The 27,913-nt window shown below is 38.5% G+C and overlaps 1 protein-coding gene across 7 annotated transcripts in view; it reads left to right on the top strand.

Moving 5' to 3' along the window:
• Positions 1-363: 363 nt before the first annotated feature.
• Positions 364-27,913, top strand: part of RPS6KA6 (ribosomal protein S6 kinase A6) — a 44,456-nt gene continuing 16,906 nt past the window's right edge. For 2 of the 7 annotated variants that reach the window (XR_012044745.1, XM_072876954.1), the window contains exons 1-12: positions 364-631; positions 10,469-10,528; positions 14,173-14,289; positions 18,044-18,125; positions 19,023-19,103; positions 19,644-19,723; positions 22,562-22,668; positions 22,943-22,980; positions 24,692-24,834; positions 25,657-25,727; positions 26,938-27,026; positions 27,483-27,547. Coding sequence is in view for 6 of the 7 variants with exons in the window: in XM_072876954.1 (XP_072733055.1) it covers positions 551-631; positions 10,469-10,528; positions 14,173-14,289; positions 18,044-18,125; positions 19,023-19,103; positions 19,644-19,723; positions 22,562-22,668; positions 22,943-22,980; positions 24,692-24,834; positions 25,657-25,727; positions 26,938-27,026; positions 27,483-27,547 (1,014 nt within the window). In the remaining variant the exon portion in view is untranslated. The other 5 variants (XM_072876957.1, XM_072876959.1, XM_072876956.1 and 2 more) reach the window with 5 other exon arrangements.

The raw sequence follows: 27,913 nt of genomic DNA, 5'->3' as shown, positions 1-27,913 counted from the left end.
GCGCTCCTGTGACCCCCTTTGTTTTGTTTTCAGCGCCCCCGTGCCGCTCCCCGGGACCCTCCCTCGGCTTCCCCTCGGTCCCGGCGCTCCGCTCCGCGCCGCCCCGCGCCGCCCGCCCCCGCGGGCCCTCAGGCGGGAGGGCAGCGCCCCGCGCGGCGGGGCCGCGCTCCCCGGAGCGCTCCGCGTGCCGCAGCCCGGCCGCCGCCCCCCGCCCGGCCGAGGGAACGTGAACGGCGCCGCGCGTCACCGCGCGTCACGGCCCCCCCCCTCCTCCCCCCCATGCAGGGGATTCTCCGGCCCGCCCTGACGTCATCCCCATGCCGCGCAGGCCCCGCCCCCGCCGGCCGCCATGTTGGGGGGTGTGCGCGGGGGAGCGCAGAGCGGAGCCGCCCCCGCCGGCCGGCAGCAGCAGTAGCCCGAGCTCCGCCGCCGCGCTCTATGGGCAGGAGGAGGGGGCCCGCCGCGGCCGCCCGCCGCCTCTGAGCCGGCCGCGGGCCGGGGAATGCGCAGCGGCTGGCGGCGGCTGCCCGGCTAGGAGGAGAGCCGGGACATGGTGCCGTTCGCTCCGCTGGAGGACGCGGAGCAGCCGGAGCCCTGCCACAAAATGGAGCTGTACGTGAGCGGCGGCGAGGTCAGTGTGGGGCCGGGGGGGGCGGGGCTCCCCGCGCCGCGGCCGGCTCCCCGCGCCGCGGCCGGCTCCCCGCGCCGCGGCCGGCTCCCCGCGGGCACCTGCTTCCCCGCCCCCCGGCCCCCGCCGCCGCTGCCTGGGAGCGGCCGGGCCGGGGGCGGAGGGCGGGCGGACCGCAACGCCCCCGGCCCCGGCCTCTCCCTGCCGGCCCCGGCTTCGCGGGTCTCCCCGCTCCTCGCCTCGCTGCCCCCGGTCTGTCCGCCGCCCTCCCCCGCCGGATCCCGGCGCCCTCTGTGGCGGCGCCGCCGCCGCTTCCCCGCCCCCTCGGGATCCCCCGCGCCCCCCCCCCCGGCGCTGCCGCCCGGGCCCCGCCGCCCGGGCACCCGGCCTGCTCACGCCTCGTCCCCCGGAGCAGCCGCGCCGGGACCGGCCTTCCTGGGAGCTCGCCCCGGCTCCGGCCCGTCCCGGGAAGGCGGCGGCCCCGCGGCGCGACCCGCAGCCCCTGCCCGCCCCCGCCGCCGCGGGAGGGCCCGTCCCTGCGGGCCTCCCTCGGCGGCCGCGGCCGACGCCACTCCCTCACAGCCCGCCCTGCGCCCGGCGGCGGCTCCGGGGCTCGGGCAGCGGCGGCAAAGCGCGCTCCCCTCCTGGGTGCAGGCTGCGAGGCAGCAGTAACACGTGTGGAGTCAGAGGAGCCAGCTGGGCTCGCAAGAATAACGCGTACTGAAGAGCGTTAAAGGCCGGCGTGCTCCGTGTCGCCTTCGTAGGCATCTGCACATCGCGGTTATCGGTTCCCAGTTACCATACAGCTCGGGAGGTTTTTTGTAAACTCGGTGTTATGGCCGTAGCTTCTGTGGAAAGTTGCTTTAACTTTTTCTGAAAATTCAATTGTACTAATCCCGATGCACGTCCAGGTACGTTCTCGCTAGGAGAGGTCCCTTTGCTTTTTCATTGAATAACTATACAATAATTATCATACGCCCAACTGGCAGAAAGAACCAGGAGCGTGCGGCTGAGGTTTGGATGCTGAAACGTTGTAAAGAACGAGGAATGACTTCGAGAGTGTCTTCAAGGTATTGCTTAGCACTCCAGGTGCATCCGTAAGCAAGTATCAAATGCTGTTTAAAAGAAAAGAAATGGTAAAACTGGTTATGCTGTAATAATGCATGTACCTCAGCAGAATGTGACACTCGAGTATTAAAACTTTTGCACTTCTAAATCAGAAGCGTAGGATTACATATCAAGTATCATCAAGTATGACAAATAAAAGATTACACCTAGGGTGTATTAGACACACAAAAGATGTTATCTAGATAAAGCTTCTTAAAACTGGTCAGACTTGCTTTCCGCGATGCAGTAGGCTTCTCTTATCGTAAGTAAAAAGGTCTGTAGCAAATTCATCTCTAAGTGCAAAGTGTGCAAAACAGGTGTAGGTTAAAGTTTTGGGACGAGTGAAAGGATATCCTGTAAAGGATCTTGGTGAAATTTTATTCTCTGATAAAAACATTATACATGTAAAGGAAAAACAGTAAGTCACAATAGGAATAAAGCCACGAGGTTTTAAATTTCTTAGGGTTTTTTTTATTTTTTTGTATCTGTGTCTACAGAGTGCCACTTCCAAGTACTATAAGTACTGGACATGCATTTCTACACCATGGCTGCTAGACTTTAACACTTTAAAATATTCTAATGGTCTAACACTTGACACAGTTGCTGTGCCTTAATATTAGAGAAATCCTAATTATGTTAGTGAAGCTACAGGTAAGGATTAAAAAGTCAGCAGAAGTACTAAGGCTTATTTGTTAATCTTATGGTTTGTAAAAATAGTATGCTGTAGTTAAGGTCTGAAGCTTATTGAAGGTCTGAGAACTTTCTTGGCCCCGTTGATCTGTTCTCTAAGAATATTGTGATACATCAGAGTTAAAATAATCAAACTTGGAGTATTGCAGTTGAAATGTAAACATTTGTGGTTATTGTGCATCTCTCAGTATTTTTTGGCTGGACGAAAACCTCTCCACCGAGGCTGATGCTACTTTCAGAGTATTGTGTTCAGTGCTGCTTTTGTGTACAGATTTTGCCCTAAATACTGTATTGGCAGTTAGCAAGAGGCTGGAGAGCCAGCCCTAGCTCCAGCACAGCAAAGCTCAGACAGGTAGTTCTCCTGATGGTGGTGACATTTAAGTTATCCTCAAATAGTTGACTGGGCTTGGGCTAATAAAGAGACGTGAGCTCGGCAATGCTCTGCTGTAGGAGCCTGGTTCTGAACTCACGCTCGCCTAGCCAACAGAGCAGAGGATGAGGGATGTCCAAACTGAAACACCTCTGTGTTTGTAACAGGCGTTCTTTAAACTGTATTTTCCTCAAGCCCATACATGAACTACTTACTTAACAGGGTCTGCGTAAAACTTTCAGTTGTGCTCTGCCTGAATTGAGACATCATGTTTGTTCTGTCCGTGTTACATTTGGCTAGCAGCGTTTTGAGACTTAATTTCTACCAAAACCAGTTTCTTCAAGTTGCTTATGAAGTTCCCAAATTACATTAACAAATACTTGTTATTGTCGTAACACTTAATATAAAGTGCATCTCGGGGATGTGTAGTACTTTTCACTTGTTGGAATTCTACATTCATGTCATTTGGGGATTTAACAAAGGTTTATTTTATGTTAAAATGAATTTTGGTTTGGTTCGGATGCTTCACTTAAATTTTATAGAATTAAGTATAGCCTATAGTACTTACTACGACCTTATGTTGGCAGTCTGATAGATCTCGGTGCCCTTGGCCTCACTGGAACTACAATCAACAGTGTTACTGTGAAATAGCCCTATAGTTTGAAGACTAACTTACCTGCGTTAGTGCTCTTGTCCATCAGTTGTGGCATAGGAGGAAAAATCTGAGAAACAGTTTTCTCTGAGGAATCTGCTTGTTGACTAAATTTAGGATTACGTTATTAGAAATAAGTGCATTTCCAGTGAGGCAGCACTCATGTTGACTTGATGAAGTAAAAACAGTTGGCAAGGGAAGAATGCGATCTTGAAGGTAGGAAACAAATTTTCATGCTTCAAGGCATAAAAACAACATGAACTTTTGGAAGAAACTTAAGATTGAATTATTTTGCCCTCTTTCACGTTGGCGGTCTTGGAAGCTGGAGATTACATTTTGGACTGTACACTGTGTTGTTCCTCTTTGTTCTTATATTCCTATGACAGTGTCACTTGTGAAGCAGTCTTGTGACTGTGGGAATTCCTCAAGCCTAGGGAGGAAGGGTCGGTATCATGCAGTTTAAGCTTCAAATATTGAGTTAACTTCTTTCCTCCTAAATATAGGATTAATAAGTATTTTCATGGTAATAAAAATAGGTATGGGGGTGTTGATTATGATCAACTGTTGTAGATTATTAAAATATGATTGCAGTTTATAAAGAAACAGGAAAGTAAATGTTAACATTTTATAGACCAAGCTGAGTGAAATGCAAACATACTTGGAATTGGGCAGAATACAGTAATTTTGGAGTTTTCTGCCCGTTTAATAGAAGTAGTCTTGCATTTAAAAGGAGAAGTGTAATTGACTTAAGTGAATGCTGTTTGCAACACGTGAATACTGTGAATTGCATAAATGCGACCTCATACTCAAATATTTATTTTTGAAATAAATACTTCGGAAACCAGTTGCTTAATTGGCTGACAGTCTCAAGGAAGACAAGGCTGGAACAACAGTGACTGGAAATTAAAGTATTCTGCTAGAAAACTGGGCTGCATTGAAAGTTGCTGCCTTCCAAAAGGCGTGCTCATGAGTTGAGCTTTGCTGCTGTTGTACATAATCTGTTGCCCATGCCAATTTACAGAAAAACATCTTTGATTTTGGCTGATGTTTTTAGTTGATTCTCTTAAGCATGTTCTGAACCTGCTCTGTCAAAGGCCACTGAATTTTGTCAGTGTTAGGAGTTGCATAACTCCTTTGTGAGTAATTACTGGCAGTGACGTGGATGACTCAGCTACCTAGTTTTGTGCATCTCTGAAAATCTTTACAGTTAGGTGGTGTTATGCTAAGAAAAAGAAGTAATAGTATTGCACATAACTTGAACTAAGTGCCCTCAGCCATTGCAACAACGTACAGTTTTTATAAAGACTTATGAGAATGAACTGCCTTAAAAACAAAAAAAAAAGTAAGCACATTAATACTCTTAAATGGAAAACAATGAGTGTCTTTATGCATTGAAAAGTGCTGCAATAGAATAATAATAAGAGGTCCCTTCTGGAATACCGCTTTTGAAGATCATTTTGGAAATCTGCTATGGTATTCTGAGTCTCTAAAAGGAGTAGGGGCTCTGTTCAAGGTAGCTCACCTCAGTTCCCGCAGGATAGCTTTGGAGAGACTTCACAATAACCCTAAATCAAGAATGGTATGATTTGTTAATAGTATATAGAATTTTAATATTTACATAGATGTACTTCTCTACTACATTAAGAATAAAATTTGAAATATGTTGTTTTCATCAATTTTAAATCTTACCCTTTTCCAGTATTCTTTAATCTGCTATTAAACACAATTTCCAGTGTGTCTGCTTTATGCCCTTTGATTATGGAGTCACAGTCTTCTCCCAGGGAGGTGGTAGTGAAAAGATCTCAAGTCCTTTACTAGTTCAGTGATTCCTGTGCTTATGGTTAGGTTTGTGTCTTGTCATAGCTATAACTAGTCTGACACACACGTAATTCTCCCCTGATCTCTGATAATGGAAAAGATCAAAATGTTCTTTTAAAATTAGTAATTATATGTTGCTGAAGGTTTGTTATCCTGTCTGAATGTATGATTTATTTGCCACAGGAAAAGGACTTTATAACTTTCCCTAGTAACTGATTATGGGTTTAAGTTTTTTTTTTTTTTTTGAGGTAGATGGCTTTATCCTCCTCTTTTGCTTGGTATATTTAAAGAGAGTGTGAGTGAGTTACCTGGCCTCTTCCTTTTGTGAGAGGAGCTGAGGGACTGAGGCTAGCACAGGGTTTTTGTGGTGTGTGGGTGGTAAGAAAATTCAGCATAGACCTGCGGAGTCTCACGTGGGCACTGCCGTCAGCGGGACGTCCGTCCTCTGGTCACGTCGTGGTAGGGCACGACTCGGCTTTAGTTGGTGTAACTCTGTGTCGGGTAACCGTGATAACACTGCTTCGTCTTCCACTTTATGGGGTTGGCTGTTGTAATGGGGGAAATTGTTCCTTCCCAAAAGCATGCGAGCCCAGGCAGTAAAGAGCACTGCATCCAGCTTGGGCACCTGCACACACTAACAATATCTACTGTTAAAAAAAAAAAGTTGCATGGAGAAAAGTTGTGGATGTTTTATAGGAAGAACAAGTGCCTTTGAGCTTCAGTTTTGTTCACAGTGACTTTTAGAGATTTTTTTTTAATAATAAAACCCCTCACCTGTTTGGCTGTGCACAGAACCCCCAAATTTCTCAAACCTATCTCAGGAAATAAGATTCAGTAGGCCAATGTGTTGCTAATTAAATTAATGATGCAAACTCTCTGCAGATGTAATTCCAAATAAATGAGGAACAAATGTGGTCATCTTAACAGGATTTTTTCAAAGGATTTTTTTTTCCAAAGTCTTTTCAAAATAATTGGGGCTTCTAATGTAAGCTTCCACTCTAACATTTGGAAATAAGTATTTGAAGCAATACTTTTCTATGTGGGGAAGCAAACTGGTTTGTCTTGTGTTCATTTGGAAGAATTGAGAGGTGTGGGTCTGGTGACTGTAGCTGCAGTAACTTAGCAAGCTGAGAGCAGTGAAGGAGGAACTGTGGAGGATGCAGAGGCTTTTGTTGATCCTTATGTAGAATTTTACCTGTTTGAAGCCAGACTAGATTACATGTGAGTGGTGATGAACAATGCTTTCCACTTCTAATAATATTATGATAATAAAATTCCCAGTTCTGTTTTTTCTATAAAATTTTTAATTCTGTTTGAATGCTTAAATGAAGATTTGTAAAAACAGGGCAGAATTAACCAGTTTTACATCTTCTGCTGTTTTCCCTTGTAGTAAGGCATTTTTCCTGACTATTTGTCTAGCTTCTTTTGGCCAAAACCTATAGACCCACCAAACCATAACACATTTACCATGTAAACTGTTAAAACATCCTTAATATGGGGGGGGAGGATGGTTCTAATCTTTGGTAATACTGGGATTCCTCTGTTCTGCTGTAATTATCAGAGGAAAAGCATATGCAATAGTAGTTAAGCTGTTTAGCAGCCCACAAAAGCCCTTTGGATATTCTCCCAAGGTAATGGGGTATGGTCCCAGGTAGTCATGGGATCCATTGCAGCTATTTAAATCAGAAGGCAGATTGCACTGTGTTACCTCAGAGGCAGTTTTGCATCGGAGGATCGGGTTCTCTTAGCCTGCACCTCTGGAAAAGTAAGTTTCTTACCTGCCAGGTTGTCTGACCTTAACCTTGTTCTCATCTCTTTTTGCGTAGTGGTTTTGATTATTTTTATGCTGATCAACAATGCGGAATACTTTCTCTAACTTTAAATTTTTTTATTTGGAAACTATTGACACTGCCTAAATGTCTGAGTTTGGTTTGTGTCTTAATGAAAGTTAATGTTTAAAACGTTCATAATTGTAGGAGTTTAGCAGTACCGAACAGCGAAATGATTCAAGGATGAAAGAATCTGCTTCCGAATAATGGTACTTGCTTCCTTTCACCTGTTCTCTTAGAGATATGTGCTTTCTAATTTGCAATAATGAATTAAATTTGTGTGTTCATAGATACTTAGTAAATAATGACTTAGAGGTTAAAATAGGTTCTATACTTTTTAAAAAAGGTTCTGTGTATGTTTGTGCATAAATATTAATGATTAAATCACTAAAAGGGGTCCCAGTTGGCTGCGGAAGCAGAATTTTGTATCTGGTTTCCATAAAGGTGGGACTTAAGTATTAATTGTAATTTTTCTTTTTTGCCTAATGTGAGAGACAGTGGAAACTTCTAGTTACTGAAACTTGACCAATATAAGTAGCTGTATAGAACAGTAATGATTTGATTTTTGTTATTGTTTTTTTTTTTAAACTGAATAACTAGCAAACTACTAGTTCTTTAAAACTACTAGGCTTTAGGTTGCAACCCAACAGGTTTGTTGGTGTTTGTTTTGTTTTTTTAATGAATAATGACCAGCGTTCACAAACAAATGAGGCAAAAGTATAGTTGTGTATGTCGGGCAGTAACAGTAGATTCACGCACTTGAACATAAAATTCTTTGGACTAAAAATTGGCAGGCATCCCAGTCTTTGTACTTATAGAGAGACTGGACAGGAAAAAAAACCATGAGCAGCAATGAAGGGGAAAAGTGTACGATAGGAAATTGTTAATTAAGATGACATTTGATTACCTGCCATAAAAATCCAATAGCTTACTATATTTGATTTGCCAGAAAGCTGAAAGTATGCCTACATGGCGTGCTCAGGAACTATGTAGATCAAATAACATGCTGATTTTTGGTTCAAAACCCCATTCCAGCAGTGACAGCTTTCTGTATCTGATTGCCTGGAGTTAAGCTACTGTTTTCAGTGTATCTGCAGTTCTTCTGGCTAGTAGTATTGGTTCCAGAGCTTAAATTTAAGTAAAAAACCTTGGGAAGTGTTGACCATACTTAAAGAAAGAAAAGGTGAAATGCAGATTAATTTAACTTCAAATTACAGTCCGTGAGTGAGGAATTGTCACATTTCTGAGCACCTGGAGTGGAAACCCTTTTTCTTACTAGGTCCAAATAAGTTTTTTGGACAGCTTCAGTGGGCCTCACACTAATTCATGCTCAAATGTAATCTAGTGATATTGTGAAAAGAAATCACGTGGCAGTGAATCATCTGAAATTAGGTTGGAGTTCATATCTGGTCTGAACTTTGGCGTTATTTCTTGATGTATCCAATTAATTTGTACAATAACAAGTAGAGTGGGTGTCCTGTCCCTCCCAGTATCTAATTTGGAAAAAATAGTTATGCAAAAAAGAAATAAATTATGTAGCAAATTAGTAGCATTGGTTTCTGTAGCATATGTGAGGTTTCGGAATCCAGGGTGATAGGTTAGTGATTTTTTGGCCTTGAGAAATTAGGGTGGCCATACATGATATATATGAATGATGAACATGTGTTGAATATGCCAGCACTGGGTTAAACTGATGGTTTATAGTTAATGTGAAGAGTATGTGTGTAAACTGTGCTTAAAATAAATAGAACCTTAGAGAAGAGGGAAAGTAACTAAAGCCTCATGCTACTTTCCTTGACTTTTTTTTTTTCAGTGAGGATATAGTCCAAAAATAAGTGCCAGTATCTTGATACAAGGATTGGAGACTTAATTTTATCGAAATCATTCATTTAGAGCTTTTAAAAGCCTCAGTCCTACTTGAAATCAAGAGTCCTAGAAGAAGGAGTGGAAGTGGTTGGGTTTGCTTAGATGACGCAATCGTGGTGGTATAAACCTGTCCCTTCGGCCCTACCCGTTTGTCGAGTTTTCTGTTTTGTTTTTAAACAGGGGCATGGTCTATATGGCATTTCAAGATTCTTTGTAGTCCTGTGTTTTACCAGTTCGCATACCGATCATCATACCATACTGCGGTATCTTAGGCATGTATTTCAGATAAATTCAGAAGTACAAGAAAAAAAATTGTTGTTACCTGTTCAGGAATTTAATTGCTTCAACTTTTGTTGTCAGGAAAAAAGTAGTTTGAGTTCCCTTGTGTTATTTCTAGTTAGTATTTTGTTGTGTGAGATCTGTGCCACATGAAGGTAGTGATGCTGAACAATTAACATATAAATAAATTAGCAATTATCACTAGCAAAATCCATAATTGGCTTCACCCATTTTGTCAGGTATTTCCAGTTTTTAATTAATGCTTTGCATGTTGAAACAGAGCATGTCCTTTATATTTCTGTATATTTTTTCATTTCAGTTGTTAAAAAGCATTGAATTGTTTGTTACTTAAGGAGAGCTTAAACTAAATAACTTTATAAATTAAACTCTTTTTTTACTGTGACTGTGGGCTTGATATCTTCTTTGTTGTTTGAAGTGTGTGAAGGGGGGTAGGCAAATGCTAGCAAGTATTGTGCTCATTTAAGAGCGTGTCACTTGCTCCTGTCCAGATGTGTGTCATACTTTTTTGCCTCTTAAAGGTGTTATTTTTGAAATTGATCCACAAATATTTTAATATACAGATCTACAGTTTCTAAAGTACTTCATTAAAGTTTGAGTATTCTATTTGCTAGGTATTTAAATAACTTGTGATGCAAGCAAATTTTGAGAGGAATCTTAATTTTTTTAAGGACATAGGTAATTATTTTTGTGCATAAGAATTCTGTGGTATGTGTTCTCCCTTCTACTTGGTCTTGCGCTTCTTCCTCTTGCCCCAAAAAGACTTGAGATCACTTTTGAATCTTTTCTCCTTAAACTGCAGATTAATTTTCAGCACCAGATTTTAGGTTTCTGAAAAGCATCCACAACACAGATTTTGTGCATAATGGAAGAATTTTACATTAGCGTCATCTTGTATGGATGGTATCTGTAGCTTTTAAAGAAGGAATTTTCAATTAATTCCAATTAAATAAGTGTGGAATGGCATTTACAAAGAGATAAGCTACATGATACATAAGGGAGATGCTAAATACAACTACTAAGCAGTAGTATTTGTTTGAAACTACAGTTGTAAATTAGAGCAACAAGAATACCAGTTTTCATTTGTGTGCTCTGAAATGTAAATTGGTCAAATTATGTACTCTGCTTATTTGGAATTGTTAGGTCTTAATGGTTTTGTTTTTGTTTTTGTTTTTTTTTCCTTCTGCATTCCTCTTCCTTCCCCTCTCCAGCTAAATGGCCTTAAAATGGCAGATGAGCCTATGGAAGAAGGTGAACCATATTCCTACCACGTAAGTAGATTTGATAGATGTTTGGTTTAGACACTCATTAGCATGACTTCCTTTTGAAGCAAAATTTATGCATTCCCTGCTCTTTAATAGCTTTTGAACCTATCATTTTATTTGACCAGATCTGAAGAGGCTCTAAGTCTCAGAGATGATTTTGTAAATTAGTACCTGGGTATGGGCTGTAAGTGCCTTGTTTGGGAAAGTTTGCCGCATGAGGCAGTGCTTTATGGAAAACAGATCCTGTGTGCTGGAGAGAGCATTTACAGATCCTTCAGCCTCAGAAAATGCTCAGTCCAACCTTGAACTTCTAATACACCATGTGCTTAATGTTGCTCTTATTACTCTGTCATCTGTTCTTCCTTTGTGTTTTTTAATGTAGTAGCTGTACATTCATCTAGAAGGTACTTAATTCCTGATATTTTAGAACAGAATTAATTTTTACACCAGTATGCTAATTTGACTTTTCTGTAGAAATATCCCAGATAAACGCTGTTGAGCATGATTTTTGTCCAGTGCCTTGGTGATGTGCATATGTAGGAGATGCTGAAGATCAGTGTTCTGTATGCTGGCTAAATCTTGGACTAAACTTCAGGCTGATTCTCTATGTGGTGAAACACCTGACTTCACATGGAAAAATTTGCCATCATTTTTCAGTGCGCGCATCCAGATATTTTTTAACAGGATCTTGGAAGAAGGTGTCGAGTAGATCTTATTGCCAGCTGTAACCACTGCTTTGTATTGCAGTAATAACTTTTTAAGTAAGTGATTTGGAGAATAAAACTCTCAGGGGTAGAAACGTGGTGCTTGGACATTTCCTGGTGTGCAGTAAGTAAACCGTCAGTGTCATAGTCATCTTACACGTAGCAAAGAAAGATAAGCAATGGGTTGTCTCGGTCTTTCACTGTACTTGAACCAGGAGGCTGTTGCTGAGCTTGCTTGTTAGGTGCTTGGAGCTACATACCAGTCAAGCTGTAACGAAGTAAGATGGCACAAAGCCATAACCGATTGCTGTGTTTCTTTCAGTGTCTTCTGTCGAACCTGCTGGGAATAGTTACCTCTTGTGCAAGGCAACTCAGCGGGAGCTGGTACCTGAGCCCTGAAATAGATTTGTTGCTCAAGCAGCAGAGCTCAAACTCAGATAACCAAATTTGCAGTTCATGGAGCCCAAACTAGAAATGAAAATGAAACTGGCTTTATATATCTGTTCAGCTCTTTACCTGCTCATTGCTTGTTGATGATGCAAACGTCTTTTTATACTTCAGTCATGCCAATTTTTAGTACTTTAATGATAGTTAAGTAGGTGAAATTATATAGATATCTTTTGTGAAGGTAAAACACTCAAGAATAACTCATTTCATACATCTCAAGTTATTCTTTATTTGCATGGAAAACACTTTTCTCCTCAGTTCACATTTAGAAAATGCTCTGTCAGTCTCTGCAGCAACCACGTGTGGTGTCACAGGCTAATGACTCAAGGTGGGTGATAAACAGAAGAGCAGATGAACTCTTGAAGATCTTTTTGCATGCAAAGGTCCACAGTGTTAAGGAATACAAATTAGGATGTTCAAGTAGAAAGGCTTCTAAATAGTGTTTACATATTTCATAGGAAGAAGCAGCCATTAAGTCTGTTGTACAACTTGGTGTATAACTAGAGGAATCACTGCTTTCATCCGTCGTCAGATGACTTGAAATGTTAGTGTTCTTACCTGCCTTAAATTCCAGGCATGTGTTTAAAAAAAAAATACGTAAAAATGAAAAGTTACGTGCATCTTTCCTATGAATACGTATATGCATAGTCAACAAGATGGATGGATTAAATGAAGTTGGGATGTATACACTGTATCATCAGTGTATGTCAGCTGGTTTTTTGTGAACAGAGAGGGAAATAAAGTAGCTTAGAGTGTGAATTAAAGGTTTAACTTGGTTATCCAGCAGTGTCTTGTGTTAATACCTACCTTTGCACGGGAAGCAGGCAGAACAAACAGGCCTTTTCCAGAAAGAGTATGAAATAAGAGATGTAGGGGAGAGGAAAGGACTTGTGTACAATAACAGCTGGACTACAGTTTGTGAATATAGTAAGATGTTAGTTTGACCTGTTTCTTTCCCCCTCTGGACAAACAAAGCAATTAAGACATAAACAGTTAAGGCAGTGTGAGGATTGCCCCCCCCCCCCCCTTTTTTTTTTAAATTATTGCAGTGAGTACTTACACATTTAGATGATCAGATTTCTACCCTGAATTTCTGTGTAACCACACCTAGAGAATTTTATCTAGATACTTCTGTATCAAGTCTGATAATACTGATTATAAGTTTTAATGCATGGTCTTGGACAGCAAGACTTTCTGTAGTCAGCCTGACTACAGAATAATGTTGTTTCCTAAAACCAACTGTTTCATCAAGTGGTCAGGTCTTTTTCTGGTGGTGTTCGTACTTGTCACTGAGAGAGAGCAATGCACCGTAGGTTGGTAGGGTGTTTTTCTGATCTTGACTAGAGAAGCTTTCAAGATGAAGATCTAAGGAGAGGATAGGAGGACAGTTAATAATCATTTGGATACCCTAAAGACATCAAAGTACTGCAAAGGTGGGATTTTCTGTTGTGATTGGGTTGTATTTGCAGTGTGCAATTGGTATTGGCATTCTTGATAGGGCTGAGGAGCGCTGCTCCTTCTGTACACGCAAGCTGAAGTTGCTGTTGTAGGCCTTACCGTGTAGCTTGTAGTTTCAAGGGTGCTTATTTTGACACCTCACTTGTTTTGGCTCACAGAAACTTCTCTTGCACCATAAAAGCTGCAATACATCATCTGATTTGTTTTCATCATGAATGTTTGTCTTTTCACAATTGTAGCTGCTGTGCCCTGCTTTGCTAAAGATGAGAGTAACAGGAAAAAGGCAACAGAACACTAAATCCTTTACTGACCTCAGAATTACCCTCACCTTTCTGAAGGAGGTCTTGACACAGGATAGTCTTTCCATGAGCTCTGCACCCCAGAGCTGTGTTTCTTCTGTTGGATGCTGATGGAAGAATTCCATTCTTCCATTCTTCTGATGGAAGAATTCACAGAGTTCTTAAGATGACTCATATTTATGCTCTTCAAATGATGCATGTTCCTTTAGCTACAACTGGATGACCATATTTATTATTTGCTGCTGTGAAAAGCAATAATTACCTAAAATGATGAAATTCAATTTAGCTTTCATTAAGACTGTTTCAGGAAGGGGAAGGATGAGAGGAGTAATCACTGGGAAAACTAAAGGCTGCTAAACTAGAGGTGAAGCACAGAAGGATCATCTTAGACTTGGTTTAAAAATCTGTGTATTTATTCCTTTCATGTAAGAAAATCTGTCTTTGCTGTAGTTGTAATATTTATGACAAAAGGAAATGAGCATTCTTTGAGAATTTTACTTCAGTTTAGAAATTTTAGATGCATTTATTTAAAGAAAGGATGGATGGGAAGACTCTTCATTTGAACAGCTTTCTTTTATGCCTTATTAGAATTTCAAATGTTTTATTTAAAAAAAAAAAACCAAAAAAACAAAACAACAAACCACCAAACAAGAAAAGAGCAGGCATTTACATGTACTTCTAATGAGAGTTGCTTAAGTCAGGCCTGTTCATTGTTATATTTTTGTTTGCTTTGAAATAATAGGATGAAGGAAGTGTGAAAGAAATTCCTATTACACACCATGTGAAAGAAGGATGTGAGAAAGCAGATCCAGCACAGTTTGAACTACTTAAGGTTCTTGGACAGGGATCGTTTGGAAAGGTAAGACAACAAACTTTGTTTTCATCTGAAGTCCACTTTGAACCTGCTTTGTCTTACTAAGGTTTTACTTCCCTTATTTCTATGGTACTACAAGATTAGGTATAAACCTAACAAATGTGAGTACAGGTGGAAGTGCTCGTGGAAATTGCCCTGTTTTGGAGGAAGTTATCCATCCTGTTTTGCAATTGGTTGGTGTTCGGTTTTTTGGTTTTATTTTTACTATGATAGCCTTTCTGACTTTGCATTTTTTAGAGGAAAAGCGATGTCTTTCTCCATAGACCTGTCCAGACAGTCAACCTGGGAAGGGTTAGCTCAAGTACATTTTTGGGTAAGAAAGACAGTGCCATAGCAGAGTTGCTGGGAATGTTTGAAAAGTTATTGACAAATCATCTTTATCCAATTTTGCTCTGGTGCCAAGGGAGCACTATTTATAGCAGGACACCAAATTGTGTCGGAGACAGAGAGGCAACAGCCTCAGTCTCTAGGCAGAAGGGTGAGTCAGTAGTAAATTTTAGGAGGTCTGCCACGGAAAGTTACGGTTTGCTTTAACTGAACAGAGGGGCATGTTTGTAGTTTATCTGGACTGGCATCTGCAGCTTCATGGGACCAATGGCACCAACAGAAAGGGATTTTACCAGTTGTGTTATAGAGTTAGGGGTGGTTTTTATGCAACAGCTCTGGTGTTGTCAAGCTCTGTTTGCCTAATGCCATGGCTGTTTGAAATAAGTGTTTTCAACTGCCTCAAGACTTTATTGCGGCATCTAGTGAGGAGTCAGAATTAACAATATCTCTGTTCCATATAGGTTCACATCTTCTGTAGTTTAGGTTGACGCATGGGAGGCACCAGCAGCGTAATAAACATCGATAGACACTTATGGAGGAGAGGTGATTTGTCTTTTAGTGATGGTACTTGACACGCTGTGAATGTTTGAGTTTTTTCAATATATGAAATCTGTAGTTCTGTAGATACAGAGGAATGATTGTGGTAGCTTGGAACTTGAACCAACGCAACAATAAAGTAAATAACCTGTGAAGTGTATTTCAGTTTTTTTATTTTGCTGTATTTGTCAAGTGATCTAGAGGTAAAAGACACTAAGCAAACAATTATTTGAATAGGTTATAGAAGAAATACGGCAATTTTTTTGTTAAAATAATTTCTTTTTGTAGTGTGCCACTTGGTTTCACCTTGCAGAAATGAAATTAAAAATGAAATGTCTCAGTCACTAGTTTGAAACACATTAATTGAAGTGTTAATCCTGGTGTATAAGAAACTAATTTATTTTTTAAAACCAGACTCCTAAACTAGATCTCTTGCAACACATAAAAAATAGACAGTCAGCTTTACCTATGTTTCCATTTTCCTGTTCTTGTGCTGGTTTTGTCTATCTCGTGGCAGGAACAAACCTCTGCATAGAGTTGTATGAGGCGGGGGCGGGGGGTGGAATTAGACATTAGGAAGGCATTCTGTGAATAAGTGGTAGTTTACAAAGTAGACTTTGAAATATTTCCTAATGTCTTACAGCTTAAACATTTCTTTATCAGGTAATGTTGGTTGCCAATTCCCTCATACGCTTCTTGTCTTGGGGTACTAAAAGGCTCCATGCATTTATTACTCCTGACTTGAGATGTCTTAAGTTATCTTAGGGTTTGGCACGTCTGGTATGGACTTCTTAGCCCTGACTCAGACTGATCCTTCACAGAATTCAGGCTTCTGATAGCGTAAGGAATGCTCTTGCTCAGAATCCCACCAGCTTGGTGAGGTGTCTGTTTTGGAGCTTTTGAAACCTGGCAGTACTTGGTTCAGGAACCAACTTTAAGAATTGGATGGTAACTGTTGCACATGTGAACGGAGCTCTTTTTATCTAGTATTTGTTGCTTTCCATAAAAAGAGAGAACAAACAGCGCAGATCAATGGCTGTTGCCTTCATGGTGTTTGTTTTCTCTCTCCAGTTCATACTTCCCAGGGATCTCTCTTTGGGTTTAGCAAACACAGGTTTGTTTGCTTTGGTTAGTATAGTGCTACGGCCCACCCTCTACCTGCCTTTTTCAGCATCTGTGCAGGATGTAACGCTGCTTCACAGAAATAAAGGGTTAAATCTCATGCCCATTACTGAATGTCTTCAGCCTTTGATAACGTTCTGAGGGTTCGGCGCCTGGGCTGCTGAAGATGGCCTTCGATTCACTTAGGTGAATTGCTTTGTGCAGTATGTGTCCATCTTGATTGTGCTTTACAATTAACGACCAATTGTCACATCTCCCCAGGATGCGGGATTATGGAGCCTTTGTCTGCAAATTAAATAGATGGTGGTAGTTTCCACAGTGGCAGCTCTTTTGGTCCTTATTAGATAGAATTTGTAACTTGTATTCCCTTACATTGTCACAAGCTGCTAGTTATTAAGTGCCAAAATATTTCTATACGCTTATTAATACTTTACTTTTATAATTGTGAGTATATTAATGTACAGATGTTTTCTTGTTTGCTGGTGTTTGAATTACTCCCTTTATTATTTGAGCATCAACATCATGTAATAGGAAAGCAGTGCTGTAGGTCAATCATTGGGCAAAACTTAAACAAAACAAAAAGCCCCATAATCTTGAAACACGATAACATTTTTCATCTAGCCAGAGCTTAAAATAAAAGCAACCCATCTCCCAACCCTGTACTACTTAGTCAGTGACAGCATATGAATTTCTGATTCTAGAATGGAAGAGTTGACAAGTTTATTTGATTATTTTTTCTAAATAATCTCTAAATATTTACTAATTTCTAAAAAAGTTTATATGTAAATAAATCTAGTGTTAATGAAAATCTGAATAAAGTAAGATCAGAGAGGCAATTTTGGGTAGCTCTTGGCATTCTCTTGTGACTTGCACATTTTTTTACAGTACAAACATTCCTTGTAACTAATAATTGCTATTATAACAACAACAACTTGGAAACAGGAACACATACCAAACAATTTTGTAAATTGAAAGACCTAGTTGTTTGAATATTAGTTCATAGAGGTACATGTATTTGTACTGCATTATTCTATCTAATATTACGCTTTTCTTAGTGTGAAGTTATGTACCATCTATCTTTAGAACTCCTCTGGAAAGAGAAGAGTAGAAAAACTTGTTGGAGTTGCTATTCCCAGGGAAAGGGTGCTTTGATCTTAAATGGTGGTTTCCTTGCTTTCGTCTCGCCACTATTACAGAATTCGCTAATATAACCTGTTACATGTTGGAGACTTGGGTCTTAAACCTGAAAAATCTCTTAGGAGGTGGCAGACCAGGCAGAATTGTCATTCTCCAGGGAAGTAATATAAAGAAACACATTTATAAAAGTATTTATTTGATAAGTACTTATTTAAAAGGCTTGCTGTAGGAAGGAACGTATAGTTTATGACCAATCTGAATACTTCAGAGCGCGCGGTGGTGCACGTACCTCTAGTCTGATTAAGGGAACGCAATTTTGCCCTTCCTTTCAAGATGCGTACTTAGGAAAGAACACTGAAAGCTGTCTGAAATTAGTAGGAGGTTTGTAAATGCTTTGTGATTCGATAACTAAGCTTGCTTATGCAAAAATACTTACTATGAATAATTGGCATCTTTTCATTCCTCAGAGTTTTTGAGGAGTGGGATGGGACTAGGGACATGCTGTCTCCTTGTCTATATTAATGAAGTTAAAAGTAAAGACATAGTAATGGTTTTTAGTCGGGTTTACACAAAATATTTTTAGCAGTAATTTTAAAAGTGGTGTTTATATTACCAGGTCTTCCTCGTACGGAAAATAATTGGTCCTGATGCTGGGCAACTTTATGCAATGAAAGTATTGAAAAAAGCTTCTTTAAAAGGTAAGTGTATCTTTTGAATTGGAACTTTAGAAAATGGTTTTCAGTGCTACTGTGTCTCTTAAATGAGTCTCGTAAATACTTCTTTTTAAAATAATTTTTAAAATCTTAAATCATTTTCAGTGAGTTCATAACTTTTCTCTGACAGTAGCTTTTTTCGAGAATAACTTGTAAGTTCATGTTTAAGAATTATTTTAAATCTGGCCAGATAACTTTAATTATGTGGTAAAAAGTACTCTTTCGAAGCTTAAAATTACATTATTTAATTCTGTTAACTCTTTTCATTATATTAAAACAATTTCATAAACAATTTTCCTTTTTTCTTTCATTAAGTTAGAACTCTACTGTGGTTAAAAATGTGAAGCCATGCCCTTTTGTTGTAGGTGCCGTACCGTAGCAAGCTAGCTTGCTGTTTTGGCTTTCAGAAGACACTTCAGTGGATGCAACTCCACTGTGTGTAAATAGGGACTCTTACTAGTTGAAGAGGAAAAAGTAATCTTAAAAGGCAGAAAATATATATTCAGTACAGATAGTTAATTCAGAGGTTGAAGTTAGCTGCCTGGAAGTGTAGATGTGAACTTTTTCTTGAAAGTAATTTACTTTCAATAATATTACTTTTTCTTGAAAGTAATATAGTTTATCACAAAATATTGGGATGTGTTGGAAGAAAAAAGTAGACATGAAGTGAGCTGGGGCAGGTGAGAAACAAAATAGAGTTTTGCTGTCTGAAAGCATGTGTTTTGTGGGAGGCTTAAAAATTAAAAACAATAAGGTAACAAGGAAAAGTACTTCTTTAGACAGCAAAGATTTTCCATATGCTAATTTCTGCTCCATTTGTAATATGCCAAATACATTAGTTTCATACTAGTCTTTTTTCTTTTTCTTTTTTTCCCCCCTCAGTTCGGGATAGAGTTCGTACAAAAATGGAGAGAGATATATTAGTAGAAGTAAATCATCCATTTATCGTCAAACTGCACTATGGTTGGTATTTTTTTGCTACAATTTCTTTCAATACTTGAAGGCATAGCTGATCTTGTTCTTTCTCAGTTTTGTAGCGTCCATTTTAGTGCCCAAATTAGGTTCTTGCAAGTTTAAATCGCAAGACTAAAAAAAGGAATGTAAATACACATGTATATAAAAGGTTTAGGTTAGGTCTTTTTGAAATGAAAGATTTCCTGGAAAATTCTTACAGGTTTTCTTGCAGAATTCTTATGATTCTGCAGAGATTTTTTACTTTTCATTGAGTAAAACCAAAACACAGTAATTCACCTACTTGGTGTTTCCCTGTTTGACAAAGGGGAAATAAAAGAACAGTATTTTAATGATCTTATGACTAAGATTGTCTTCTGTGAAGAAGTAATCGTTCAATAAATTACCTCATGGCTGCTGAATTATTTCAGTTCCGAAACAGAAGTACTGCCTTTCACTCAAATTTCCAAGTTGTAAAAGCATTCAGATTTGTTTTGTAGATCATCTTTGTCACACAACTATTGATTATTTTTTTATTATTATTTTTTAAAGCCTTTCAGACTGAAGGGAAGCTATATTTAATATTGGATTTTCTCAGGGGAGGAGATGTATTCACGCGATTATCCAAAGAGGTAAGTACCTAAAATTTTATCTCCACTCAGTGTTAGGCAGGTGGGGTTTTTTGTCAGTATAGGGTTGTCTTCTATAGCTGTTTCCCTCATAATTCTTGTCATACTCAAGTTTTTAGTAACGTAGTTGGGCTTCCCTTACATATTCTAGAACATATTCTATAACCTTAAACATGAGTGTGTGTCGATAAGTAGCCTGTGTTTTTCTTTGGTATCTGCAAAGGCCAGTTCTTTTGTTTAAAAATGTTTTGTTGCTTGGAAACCTAACTGAAGGAAATTAAGATTTAGCAATAAAGAAAAGGGATGTATAGTTCTCATGCTCATAGTCAGCTTAGGTGCTCCTGGAAGCCCGCATCTATAAGAGGTTTCTGCTGCATTGTAAAATTTCATAATGCTGTAATACAAATCCTAATGCTGAATCTCACAACGTGTGAACACTGAGATTTTTTGAGACCACTCTCCTTCATTTAACATTGGCATGCAACTGGAACTCTAATTTTTCATTTCTGTTTTTGTTTTCTGGAGAGAGAGCTTCAGAGTAAGGAATATGATGCAGCCTGTTGTTGTTTTTTTAAAACATTTGTCATCAAATATTTATTATATGTTACCTTAAGCACTATGAACATGTTTATAAGACTTCTTTTCTTACTGCAAACCTTTCATAAAGATCTAAATTTTTAATGGCAGTTTCTCAACAACTTCACAGTACGAGAGCTTTTCAGTGTTTTCACCAGTGTGAATGCATTTATATTGCTAATGCATAGGAAAAGCCACTTTATTAAATGAGAACTGGGTAGCTGACTTTTTTTAAAATGACATAATAGAGGTGGTTGTATCCCCAGTGTGTAAGGCCATGAACTAGTTGGGGTTTTTTCCCCCATACACTTTTTGAAAAAATAAAGCTTTACTTCAGGAACAGGCAAAAGAAGGAAGAATTTAAAGGGGTTTTTGTTTTCCTTTTTATAAAAAAGCTGACCTTGGTGAAACAGCGATCATGTCTAAGGATTGAGCTTGAAATTAATTAACCTTGAGGCTAAAATGGAGGTTAAAAGCTTAAAGAAACCAACGGACTTGTAAAGGGTTGTTAGAACAGTGGGTAGGAAAGAGGTCAATCTCTGCTTTCATAGAGGATGTCTTATTATAGCAGAAATTCTGACATAGCAGGAAGAACTATTCTTTTGCACTAACACAGCTGGGATTACTGAGTATGCAACATTCTTAAATAAGGGATGCAAGTCTATCCATAATAATACTAGCTAGGTGGTTGAAAGACCTGTGTATTCCCTTTGGGAATAAAGAAGTAATAATTGTCAAGTTTTCTTACTGTTAAGTCTGCATGTTTTTTGGAAGACTTCAGTTACCTTCTGTGATGGCTTTTAAACACTTACTGTGTATATAGATAAGAAAAAAAAATCAGGCCTTTTTATCTTCTGGTGGGAAGACAAGGTATTTTCAAAAGTACATGGTAGAACAAAGACAGTGGAGAACGCACGAGGGTAAATTCCACATGGCATTTCATACTTTCCACACAAGGATTATTTTAAATTAATTGGGCTTAGTATGAGGTTATTAAAACACTTTTTTGCTCTTTAAATTCTAATGTGGGTATGAGAGTTTCAGCTGTGGAAGTAAAATGAGTATATAATGAAGTTTTCATTGGTAACATTTAATGAAGTTCACTTGCATCATGTTTAATTTGACACAGACAGCAGTTTTAAATGAAATTATTATTGGGAGACTGGAGATTACCATTTAGCCTCATTGTATTTTGAGATTTGTGTTTTGGCTGCTCCAAGGAGTAATGATATCCAGGGTTTCCTCTTGCTTTTTTGGATATAGATGAAAAACAGTATCAACGTTGCTCTTTAAAAAATCAAGGTGAAACTTTGTGTAGCGTAACAGCTTTATTGTTCATACGTTAATACCTATCATTATGGAAATTAGGAATATTTCTGTTGCCAGTAGAACAGATTACATATGTGCAATTCAAAGTACAGATCAGTGTACTGCTAAATCGGTAAGCCCAGTTACCTTAATTCAAGCCTTGTTAGCTATCTGCTGTGCAGTTGAGAGGGCTGTTCTTGGTCCTGGTGCTTTCAACAAATAAGGGAATAATTCACTTAAACCTCAAATTAAATTCCAGTGACTTAAAGATTACTAGCTTCTCCAGTAATTTGTAGAACATGACGAGCCAAGGCAGGTGTGATTCTTGTATATGAAATTAGAAGCAACCTGTTGAGTATTTAGGATAGAAATGCATCTCAAATGCTCTATATGCAACGTCAGTCAGTTTTTCAGTATCTCACTAGGGTTCTTCAAATCTTTTTTTTCCTAAGAAGAGCAGAGTAGGTTCTTCAACTCCCACTGCAGATTTTCACATCATTATTTTCACCAAAGTGTTTTATTTTGCAAACTTTTTAAAAAAATTATTTCTACTTTTTTCCTAAATATTGTTAATGGGAATTCAGAGACAGGCATCCAATACAGCAGTCGTATACTAAATTTTATGATGCAGTGGAAAACAGTCTGTAGAGGATTGTGGCAGAAGGAGTGCTGGTGGTCAATAACACCAAATATAATAATTTAAATTTATCACATTAAAAGTTAGCTAATGCTCTGCAGTAACTGCTCATGTTTTTGTTTAAGTATTGCAGGTAGTTCTTTTGTATACTTGATGATTAGCCTATATTAGTATATCATTTCTGTTAGGTGAATTTATGAGTTCATAAGGTACTTCTAAAACTTATTTTGAAATTTAGACAGACAGGACTATTTTTTTTAGATTGCAGTTTTAAAAACTGAAGACAAGATCAGAAGGTAAATCTATACAGTTCTTATTAGGTTATGTTTACAGAGGAAGATGTGAAATTCTACCTCGCAGAACTGGCCCTTGCTTTGGATCACCTTCACAGCTTGGGAATTGTATACAGGGACCTGAAGCCAGAAAAGTAAAGTAAAATGTATTTTACCACTATTACGTGTATTTTGCTTGTTGCTTTGCATTTTCCGCTATAGTGATGTAAAAAATTAAAAATGTTTTTGTTAGACTATGTAAACAAACATAAAATGTAAAAAATATACCTGTGATTTAAATGAAATAATATTGGCTTGTTAAATTAATGACAGAAGTTGGAGATCAAAACTGTTAACTATTGTATTTTAAATGTTATATGTAAGCATTCCTCTTTATGTGTATTGGTGAATGTGAATTTTAATTTTCAGCATTTTGCTTGATGAAGCAGGACATATCAAGTTAACAGGTAGGTAACATTTATTAGTATAGCATTTTCTGAACATATTTCTCTATGAGCTTTTAGTTATAAGCCTAAAATATGTATAGTGATGGCTGCAGTATGTGAGCCAGTATTTAGCTGTTTAGAAATGTTATTGGACAGGCTTTTTATAATACATCTGTATCCCTTCCCTATATGATGATTCTTTATATAGTATTAAGTACTTTTATTTAAGTGTTTTAGATAGTCAGAGACTGTATCTGATGGTTTTGGTCATTTACCAGATCCTGATGTCCGTGCAGGTTCCACTGAAGTTAGTTTTCATGTTGGCTAATATTTGCATAGATCAAGTTGCAGTGCTAGCAGCAATATTACTGTAAAGTGCAGATCCTAATTGCTGTGGTTAAAACAGAAGAAATGTAGTTGAAAATACAAAACATTGAATGTGGTTTTTTTAAAGGAACTTTAGTTCAGGTGGTGGTGTGTTAGTAACTGAAACTATCCACTATCAGGTTAGAAATTGAGCTGTATCAAGATTTACTGTGAAATGGCTTTTAGCTGAAGATCAGGAGGTTATAGACCCAGGCTAAAAGTTGCTGACTGTGAGACTTTTAAAAGGGGGCAGAGATGCTTTTGGTGTAAAAAGATTTTAGTGCACAATAAGACTTCTGAAATTTTACTTTTTTTTGCATTTCTGGGTTATCACTTTTAAATGCATGTAAAATTGCAGAATGTTCTGTGAGGAACAATTAAAATACATATATTCTAGAAGTTATATGTACAAAAGACTGACTATTTGGAAAACAAATTACTATGAATTTCTGAAAGCTTTAAATTATATCTAAGGTGATACTTTTGTATTCTAAATTTCATTATATATTTTGATCTATAGATATTGCTATTAGATTCCAAGAGAAAAAGGAGTTTTTTTGAACTGTCAAAGATTTGATGGAATAATAGAAATCATGTTTATAAAATGCATCATTTTTAAAATTCTGCATGATATATTTAAATCCAATTCAATCCTGAAATTCTGACTTCCTTCTGAAAGTGGAAAGAATTATTGATGGGGTTATTGCTTAGCAATCACTTCCCCTTTGAAAAAAGGGAACCTTGAGAGCCTCGTCTTGAGCTGGGCCAATATCAAGGACTTGTGTATTCAGTGGCATTGTTCAAACAAGAAAAAAGTATTCTGGGGATAAAATGAGCAGACGTGCAAGACTTCTTTACTGAACTTGAGTCAGGTTGCAGAACCACGTTGTCTTATATAACAACATTATTTTTAGTCTGATTTTATTTATTCATCATTCAGTAATACTAGACCATGCAGACTTTGTTCTCTTTGAAAGTCATTTTTATTTGTATCCAGTTTTTTTGTGTGAATAAAGCAGGCATTAAACAGAGAAAATTGGAACTTTTGATTATCTTAAGGCTCTAAATGTGTAGTATTTCAAATACTGAGTTATTTTGAGTAGTAATGTTGATGGCTAATCCTCAATTTAATATAACTAATAGAATGCTTTTGGTGATATATAGTAAACTGGATGCCTGAGGTATCTCTAGATACCTGCAGCTTCTCATTTCATGAAGAGCTGGGATAATCACATCATATTCCTGAAAGCAAACAAACAAAAGCTGTCAGCGCTTTGATTTTGAAACACTGTATACAGTATTGTTTTGTTTTTGTTTTTTTCTAAAATTCTTTACTGGCTATATTCTTGTAATGCTGTTGTTGTAGACTTTGGACTCAGCAAAGAATCAGTAGATCAAGAGAAGAAGGCCTATTCTTTCTGTGGTACTGTAGAATACATGGCACCTGAAGTAGTAAACAGGCGAGGGCACAACCAGAGTGCTGACTGGTGGTCCTTTGGTGTTCTCATGGTACTGTATGCTTCGTTGCTTACCTTGCTTACAGGTCACAAATACGCTGCGTATGTCTAATGTGAAACAATGTGCTTAGAATAAGCTTGTCCAGGTCTAATTATGAATGCTTGGGTAAGGGGAAAGAGCGAATTCAATAACTGAATTGCTACTGAAAGAGCAACTGATTTGAATAAAATTTACTTTTCACCTGCTTAGCCCTGTAAGGAGTACTTATCAGGAACCACAAAAATCACACATGTAGTCCATTAGTAGTTCAGAACAGTTGTAGTCAGCATGAAACTTCAGTTTGTATATTTTTCGCATGGTTCTTCATAGTTAAAGAAACAAAAATGAAGACTTGGTTTGATGCAATATTAATTGCATTTTTTGTAAGAGTAAGCCTGTTGAATGAATAGTGGAGTAGTGAAGTAAGCCAGTAACTGCTTGCGCTTCTGCCTTTGCTGTGCTGTGTTAGAGCATCAGGCTGAAATATGCATATTGACATTAAAAGTCAAGTACTGCTTTAGAATTTATTCTTCTTCCTGTTTTCATAGTACAGCAGTATCTAAAACTAGGTTACAGAGGGGATTTTTATTACTTTAATTGAGGTAGCTGAGGATGTAAAATATTCCTACATCATCATTACATTATACTTGCCACTGCTATTATGTAAACTGCCAGTGAAACCAAAATTTTACATTTGTGAACTTTTTTGATAATGTTTTAAAAGCTCAAGCCAGTATGTCTGATGTAGTGCTAGGGAAGAGTACAGTACTTAACACTTTGTTTGAGCAATTGGGGGAAGAAGTGTTGATTTAGATTAACATTTGTTCTTTTCAGTTTGAAATGCTTACTGGTACACTACCATTTCAAGGTAAAGATCGAAATGAAACTATGAATATGATACTGAAGTAAGTATATCTTTTTATTTTTTGGAAAGTCAGAAAAATGTAACTTTTAAACATGTTTTAACAGCTTGTTACAACTCCTTGTGCTTGAAGAGCATTAAGCTAGAACAGGAAAAAGAAGCCAAGCCCCCCCGCCCCCAACAAGGTTTAGATCACAGAGCATGGAAATACTGTGAAGTATCTGCAGGAATTAAAATCTCAGGGATGAACTTGTATTTTCATTTTAGGTATATAGTAAAGATGAAAACAGTACAGCATTAGAACAGCATTATTTACCACTTGGGGTTGTGCTCTCTTGCTACTGTTACAGCATACCTTATTGTGTAAGCAATAGTTAATCAGGTGTTGCTTTGTGTACACATAGATGGAGAGTGCTCACATTTTTCATATTAAATTACCTCGGTTACAACAGAAGCTGTCTAACAAGACAAACTGGGTAAACTGGTGATTAGTAAGTGAAGTTGTTGGGCAAATATGTTCTCATCTTTATTTGTGCTTAGCTAACAAAGAATTTCCTTTAGACCACATGCAGAGCCTTGGGCCTTTTGAGGGGGTGATAGGGAAGGGGGCGAGAGAAGCTCTGTGCTTAACAGCATACAGCAGGTTGAACTTACCCTGAGTATGAGTTTATAGTGCTATTACCTGTGAAAGCGGACGGACTAGATCACTAGCCTCACTTGCTGATGCCACAGTTCTGCAGAAGAATTTCTTGCCCTAGCGTAATTGTTTTCATAAAATAAGCTTGGTAAAGTCAGTAAGCTTTTATATAATGGTTTAATGAGCTACTTCTTGAGGCTCTTGCTTCAAGAGGAATATTAGCAATCACTTCGGGGCAAGTAATTTGGGATTTGGTGAGTCTCTTCTGGCGTTGATTCTGGTAGAGGTATTTTGGTGAAACTTACTGGTGACATGAAGATATCTTTGAAAATACTATGTATTCCCGAGATAATTGTTTGACTCTGTTTACCCTAAGGCTTGTTTGGGGGGCTTGGGCGGGGTTTGGGGTTTTTGGTCTGGTTTGGTGGGGGGTTTTTTGTTTGTTCTTGAAAACTAGTCATAGAATGTGAAACATAAAAGCTTATTAATTAAATGTGTACACTCTACAAGACTTTGGAATAGATCCTCGATACCTCAAATTGTGCAATGAAGTCTATGTAGACAATTTCTAGTAGGATACATTTCTTCCTCTTACTTGTTCTCTGTTTTCCTTTAGAGCAAAACTTGGAATGCCTCAGTTCCTCAGCCCTGAAGCACAAAGTCTTCTGAGGATGTTGTTTAAAAGGAACCCATCAAATAGATTAGGTTGGATCATTTATTTGGATCTTTGAAATAAAAGTAGTTGGGTTGAGTTGATTACTTAAAGAAAGTAGTTGCTAGAGACTCTCAAGCTCCAGATGGTCAGTAAGATTTGGGTTTAGATACCATTTTTTGTTGGCTTGGGTCATGACTTCCTGGGTTTGGCTAATGAATGATTACTTTCTTGGACCAGTGACTCTTAGCAGTGAGCCAAAGCTTTGACAGTGTCAGAGCAAAGAATATTGACTCTGTATTTATGGGCTTCTTGTACTCCATTTGCCTCCCTGATGAAGTGTACACTACGTAATTGAGTATTTTACATCCTTGAAATATTTCTTTATTTACAGTTCTCTCAAATAACCATGTCAATGCAAATTTTTTAGAAATTAACTAATTTTTAGTGCCGTCGTCTTCAAAGACTTTACCCAAAAGTGTTTTAAATACAGTATTTTCTTTGTTCAGGAGCTGGTTCAGATGGAGTTGAAGAAATCAAGAGACATCCTTTTTTTTCTACTGTTGACTGGAATGTAAGTACAAAATGATCTGAGTGATAAAGCTGTTCTTAATTTTTCTATGTGTTGTAGCATTATAAGTATTTGCATCTGAATAGGGCACAATAAACACTGCAGTACTGCTGACTGTTACATTCTGGCTTCTACTAAAATCTTACTTGGCATCTGGAGCTGTAGTATTTATGGTATAGAGAGTACTAATTATAAATTGTGCATTTACTTTTTAAATAATTAAGAGTTACAGCATTCTAAAGCTTAAATTGTCTGTTAGAGCATTTGTGGTTGGGAGAGGATGCTGGTGTTCTCTGTGTGCAGGAATCCTTTTCTTCAGTAAGGGTCCCTCTAGTGCTTCCATGCAGGGCACAAACTCACTGTGACTGT

This window comes from Ciconia boyciana, chromosome 12 (assembly GCF_034638445.1).
Source record: "Ciconia boyciana chromosome 12, ASM3463844v1, whole genome shotgun sequence".
Lineage (NCBI taxonomy): Eukaryota > Metazoa > Chordata > Aves > Ciconiiformes > Ciconiidae > Ciconia > Ciconia boyciana.
This window is presented reverse-complemented; position numbering and strand designations above follow the sequence as displayed.